This window comes from Carcharodon carcharias, chromosome 14 (genome assembly GCF_017639515.1).
Source record: "Carcharodon carcharias isolate sCarCar2 chromosome 14, sCarCar2.pri, whole genome shotgun sequence".
NCBI classification, from domain to species: Eukaryota; Metazoa; Chordata; class Chondrichthyes; order Lamniformes; family Lamnidae; genus Carcharodon; species Carcharodon carcharias.
Genome location: NC_054480.1, coordinates 16066670 through 16073364, shown reverse-complemented (window position 1 = coordinate 16073364; position 6695 = coordinate 16066670). Strand labels below are relative to the sequence as shown.

General features: G+C 45.0%; 1 protein-coding gene across 2 annotated transcripts in view; it reads right to left on the bottom strand.

Annotated features, from left to right (window-relative positions):
* Positions 1–3806: 3806 nt before the first annotated feature.
* The window catches only part of LOC121287455 (protein CBFA2T1-like), a 146599-nt gene continuing 143710 nt past the window's right edge, over positions 3807–6695 (bottom strand). For both annotated transcript variants that reach the window (XM_041205353.1, XM_041205354.1), the window contains exon 11: positions 3807–5662. In XM_041205353.1, coding sequence (XP_041061287.1) covers positions 5390–5662 — 273 coding nt within the window. In that variant the 3' untranslated portion in view covers positions 3807–5389. The remainder of the gene's footprint in view (positions 5663–6695) is intronic.

Below are 6695 nucleotides of genomic sequence, written 5' to 3'. Positions count from 1 at the left end.
TCAGCAGTGCTGTGGTACCATCAGCAAGCGTGGCCCTTTACCCTATTTATAATGGATAAAAGCATCATCCATCAGAAGCCTAATAATGGACAGGAGGTGACTAGGAGAAATCCAGAGATAATTCAGCACCTCTTTTCCTAAATGGCCACAAGTGAATAATAATAGAATTTCCATTCCCCCCTCCTGGCTCCACCTCAACCTTCTGTGCCTCAGAAAATTCCGGAATAGTAGCTACCTGTACCTCTTTTCTTTGGGGGGGGGGGGGGGGGGGGGGGGGGTGCCAAAGGAAAGAGGAAATAATGAAAGTTTGGGGAAAGATAGACTCCAGTAACCCTGCTCCTTGGAAAAGTTAGGACGTCAAGTTTAAATGGGACAATAGCACGGAGAATATCTTTGGGGAGGGGAGAAAAACTGTTGCAAGAATCTATGGCGACACTTACACGACAAGCCCAGCCCACAGGCCCTGAGTACACAGGAAGACAAGAGTCAATTCAACCTGATTACAATCAGAAAATAGGCAATTAAATCCAACTGCAGCACAAGCCAATGACACAAAACATCAAAAAAAAGTCGCCATTTATCAGTTGCATACACAAATTCTTCTTAAATAAAAATAAAATACTTTAAAAGAACCCAAAAAGTTAAAGAATTCAGTAACCACAACACGACAGCTTCACAGAACAAAAAGGGGCAGACCTCCACAGGGCTGCTTTACACTGACGTCAACACTACAACCCTTCACGTAGACTGTTCACAAGTGAAACACACTGTACTTCTCATTCACTAACAGAGACATACAGCTGAACAGAGGGATTAGATTATTCGGTTTTGTTTTTTTTAAAAATGAATCCTGAACAATGAGGTTTTGGTTGTTGGCCTAGCAAGTTAGGCACCCGCTCCTCGACTTTTGTAAGCCGAAAAGAGAGAGAGAGTTTGGCTTTGACAGTTTGGTTGTAGAGAGTGATAATTTGGTTCAGTTATCATTTTGGTGGACACACACAAGAGCTGTGCAGTGCTAACAGTTCACTTCCAATCCGATCAAAGTTTGGGATACCCAGCTGTGCTTGGTTTCAGCAGAATCTCTGCGGAAGGCAGGCAGCTCGCTTTTAGAAGTCAAAGGATTGCAAAAGGGGTAGGTTGAGCGAAGGCTCCCAAGTGCTGAAAATAAAGCTGTGCCAGGGAAAGGGAAAGAAAACGACTGATCTCACACTCTCTGCTTCACGCAAACAGGAGATTTCACTTCAACCTTAGAGGAAAAGGGTGAATGGAGCTCTGTAGAATAACAGCTGGGAGTAAACAGGAAGGCAGGGGGCAGCAAGAAACTGGGCAGAGGTCATTGGGCACACTTATCTGGAAAAGAGGGGACCCAGCAACATGAAACACAATGGTGGAGCAAATATCTTCACCAGTTCAGCTCAGATATTGGATTAAGGTCTTCAAAGCTGCGATTGCTTTTGATGCAGAGTATGGTGAATTTGATTGTTTTTTATTTTAAATTAATAGATAAATCACAACAGAGTAGTGATCCATGGCACTGTAAAGTCATGGCATCTTCCTTACTTTGCTCACTTGCCAATCAGCCAGGGAAGTGGCAAACAGTTGTCTCTTCATGGATCGAGATAGAGTTGCCCATCATATGACGTGATCTCCAGGGATACATTCAAGCAGAGTGGCAACGCTAGGTTGACGGGAAAGGAAATAGGAGACAGAGCTGTCCCTGGGCTTCTGTTACACTTTTCTGCCCAGCCAGCTCTTGGGGATAACAGACCTGCACGAGTGCCAGGCGAATTTTGACACCGTCGCAATAAGTGGTGCCAGGTCACACTGGACAGCAAAGGGCAACATTTCCCAATACTTGTGAAATACCAGATTAATTTCAACTGTAAGTTGCGGGCAATGTCACTCTCCTCTGCATTACACAGATTCCAGTATGACAATCTTTCTACTGTTCCATGTAAACCTACAACACATGGGTTTGCCAACCCTTCAGAATTCCCCAGGAGTCTCCAGAACCTTCCTGGGAGAAAAATCACAGGGGCATTAATAGAACTGTTTCCTTCCCATTTTCTTTCTAGACTTTATTTGATAGTTATCACGTAAATATTGGAAGATTGGGGGGGGGGGGGGAGAAAAAAATTTGTTTTGTCCGACTGTCAAGGATCATCCAGTCGGCTTGCACATTGGCAGGGGAAGGCAGCAAGCCTTGAGGATGGATGTGCCAGGCTGCCAATAATGGGAGCACGTGAAGGTGGGACTGGGTAGTCGAAGGCAGGTGGTCACGGGGATGAAACCTTCAGGGATACGTGCAACTAAAGTTGGCAACCCTAAGAATGCACCTTGTGGCTCATCTCCATGCTTCAAAAGTGTAATTTCTTCAAAAATGAGATGGTGAAACTTCACCAGTGTGAACCTGTGGAACCACAAGCCCGAGAGATTAACAATAGCCAAACACCCTACACCCTTGCTGGGCTAATCAAAGGGCGACCGCCTGATGCATTGCAGCCAAATTGTGTACCGTGCCACAAACTTTGCAATGGACTGTTCAATTCTGCTGCCTTGTGCTATCTCTGAACTGCAGCATTATATCTTTAAAGGGCATACTTAAGATCGAAGGGGGTGACACCTTGGCCTGAAATAACATTGGAAGAGCTCTATAGCCTCATCCTCGCTGCTTAGGATGTTGCCTGAGCTCTTCAAAGGGTTGTAGCTTTACAATATATGGAGCGGTCTAAAGCCCACACACCCCTACAGGTTATGTTCCTAGAATCAATAATGGGCTCATAAGTACCACAGATTTACAAACATTTCCTATGCATTTTGCAATTGGATAAATAGCAGTCCGTGATTACATGGAGATTTACTTTGTAATAAAGGACTCGGATGTTATCTGAATCTAGTGTCATTCTCTTAAATCATTCCCATTTGCCCATTTTTGAGTGTCATGCACTCCCAGTCATCGCTGGCTTTCCCCCCAACCCCCATGGACCAAGTGTGATAGCTCCAGGGAAGACCCAATGAGCTTTAGTGGGTTGTATTAAATTAAAAAAAAACAATAAAATCCACCAATATTCAGCCTCAACAGTTCCAACAAGTCCTTATCAATGTGGTGCATCTGTCTACAAAGATTAAAAATGTAAAAAAAAAAGTCATCATTTTAGTTGCATTAAGTCAATATCTGATCACCCTTGGAGTTGCTCATATACTGCAGGCCCTAGAGCACATGAGGTGGGCACTGGGTTAGTGACAGTTAGAAACAATGGCAGTGCTTGTAAAGTGTGGAAATAGGAGGGGAAAGGATGGCTGACGGGTTTGCACGGTTCTACTGGGGAGATCAGCGCCTGATGCTGCCACACCAGTCAGCTTATCAGTGAGGTTCCAAGTTTCAGGCAGTGGTGTAGGTACCCGAAACAGTAACTGTCATGGCCGCCATAGGTTTTTGGATTTGCGGTCTGGTGCCGGACTGCTCAGAAAGCAAGTCGGAACTGTGCATCTGTGGAGACACGAAACTTAATTTATAAATAGAAGAGTTCCAGAATTGGACAATTTGAATTATGCAGCATTAACATGGCATTGCAGGAAAAGCAATAGTTTGACCTTAGCGAGCGGGGCTCATGCGTGGCAACAATGGAACCTGGAAAGTCTTCCCAGGACCCCTCAACTCCAAGTGATGGATGAGCTTAGCAACAAAGGGTTGACTCTGGGCAATCTAGAATATTCCATGCGAATGAATTAACAAATCTTGGACCAGCCCTTCTCTCTCCACCCCCCCCCCCCCCCCCCCCGGAAGCAAAAGCAAAAGGCTCCTAGCTTGAGGATGAACATGTAAGTTTATGGTTTCGCATAAACTGAACACTGTCCGTCTCGCTTCATCCCTTCTCCACTGTAAACAGGAACGGGCATCACTATTTTACATGATGTGTGTTTAAATTTGCATTCATCTTTTCATTGCCAGACAGCTACTAGTAGGCCTCAATCTGCGTCACCAAACTCTTTGTTGCAAGAGGTGAGAGTCAGGGATCTGGAGAACTGAAGAGAGTGAAGGGATCCTTTGGCGAACTTGAATAACTGAGGAGTCACCAATTTACGAGCAACAACTGTTTTTAATCTCACGCCTTGTGTTTCCTTCTGATCTTTGGGATCAGCAACTCTCCCTCCACCAATAGCCAGTTGCTCACATGTACCAGAAGGTTGAAGTTATTTTTTTAGTTTAGAAACATTTGCCAAGGGAAACATTCTTTGGCGCAAGACATTAATTTTTGTCAGGTACTTGTCTAACTCCGCCTTCAACCAGAGAGGAGATAACTAGATGCAACGCAGACCTCCAGATATCTGAACCCCAGACAGCGAAGTGTCTAAAAACAACACAGTCTCTCATTTACCACTTCAACTGTTAAGTTTTTTTTTAAAACTGGATTTCGAAGAATAACTGTGTGTCTGGAGCTGGTCATTGTTAGCGCACAACATGAGCCGTTCGCATGCTTTCAGGAGATCACAAGGGAGGTGAAGAATTACTTCTCAAGAAGTCAGTCATTACAAAATGTTGTACAAGGAGCAGTTTTACACACAAAGACCAACCCTTTCCATCCACCTTCGTCCCCTTCAGTACACTGCCAGAGCAGTCACCAGCAATGTCTTGACCCTTCCAGTCGCCCTTGTGAGAGGATTGGAATAGCGTGAGGGAAGAGCAATCAGTGTACAAAACTCTCGTGGGCATCTGGTAGGGGAGAGGAAGACGGGTGATTTCCTTTCATACGCTTGGTACCAACCTGAAGGGGGATGCACAAGTCAAAAAAAAGTTCCTTCACCCCCTTCAAAACCAGCAAGAAACTATGTTCCATCGACATTTTTTTTTTGAAGTAATAAGTTCTAATCTCTTGAAAGAGTTCCGTTTTTATCAAGAGGTAAAGAGTGTTTTGAATATGCAGAACTTGAAGAGATACTCCACATCCATTTTGATTGCACAGGCAAATGTTTACTTTTTTGGGACTGCAGAGCAAGCTAGAGGATCCTTGTGGAACTGTGGGGGGTGGGGAGAGGTGTACAGGAGGCTTTTACTGTCACAGTCTGAAATGTTTCTGGCAGCCAACATCGTTTCTGGTGAATTGATTCAGCAAACGGCTTCCCGCTTTGCCAAGAGTTTGTAGGGTTGTTGTTTTTTTTTGTGTTTTTGCTGGCCTACATTACAATCGAAGGACTCAAGAGGATGCTGTACATCTTAAGTTTTATTTGTCGCCCCCCCCCCCACCGAATTAGATATCGATTTTTTTTTAAAATTAAAAAAATGTATCTTTAAAGGCTGAGGCCTACACCTGATATCAAACTGTGGGCCAGGCCAGGACGGGAATTTTGATTCCAATGTCTCCGTCGATGGTGCAGTCTGGAAGTCATGTTACTGCACACTGGCGTCTGGGGCAGCTGGAGTGACGGATCTGGAAGTGACGGTGGACGGGGGTGCCTTCTCCAGAGCTGGGCTCTTTTCGCCTTTGGCGGCCTTCGGGACCGAGCCCCCCGCGGGCAAGGCCTTGGCCTGGGCCTGCAGGTTCTGCCCGCAGATGCGGTGGTGCTTCTCCCAATCTTTGTGCTGGCAGAAGGAGCCGCAGTAACGGGCTGCATTGCACCCACTGCAGGTCTCGCTGGCTTTGCGTCCACAGTTCCAGCAGCTCTGAGGAAAGAAGAGGGGTCAGGCTTGGGGTTAAAGGTCAGACTTTTCTTTTTCCTAACAAAAATAGGTAAACTTACCTCTAAAACAAATTTTAGTAATATAAATTTATAAGGAGGAACAAAAGTCCTGTTATTCATTTGCTTGCAACAGGCAAGATACAGACTGTACCCAACCAGCCTGTGCTTGCAAAACTCAAAATAGAGTGCCCAACATTAGATGTGATTCCGCGATTGGACAACACTTGCTAAATAATCCTCAGTGCGCTAAGAATTACGCTGACAACCAATTTAAGATTGTCAGTCAGGCTTGCAGTGTGGGGCATTTGCATGTACCGGGAGCTACATATATTAATACACAGGGGTCCTGTTCTTTGCAGACAGAAAGAACGTGAACACACTTTGTACCTGTTTCAGCTAAACAAAATAAGTGACAGCCATTCGCTGATTCATTCTTCAGGGCAATGCCTTGACCAATCAGGGTCAAGCTGCCTGGTTTAAATTTGGAACAATGCTTGGCAGTTAACCGTCAGTCACCATCACTGGTGCATTCTCCATGGCAATGCCTCTACCAATCAATCAGAGTCTGCTTGCCAACCAATCAGCACTCTCTTCACATACACTATAAATTGTTGTTTTTCCCTTATATTGGTATTCTTATGAAGTGTCCTGATGAGTACCAGATGAAAAGCTTTGACATGTCTCTTTTGACAAGAAATACTCATATTATTTATTGGCGGATGCTCACTGGGGATTGGGTGATTCAGTTCCAGCCACAACTCCTCAGATACTGAAGCAGTCTGTGTCCGCATGCAGCAAGACCTGGGCAACATTCAGGCTTGAGCTGATAAGTGGTCAGGCAATGACCACCTCTGACAAGAGGGAATTCAACCATCTACCCTTGACATTCAACAGCATTTCCATTGTTGAATCCTCAACATCCTGGGGGTTACCATTGCCCAGAAACTGAACTGCACCAGCCATATAAATACTGTGCCTACAAGAGCAGGTCAGAAGCTGGGAATTCAGCAGCGAAT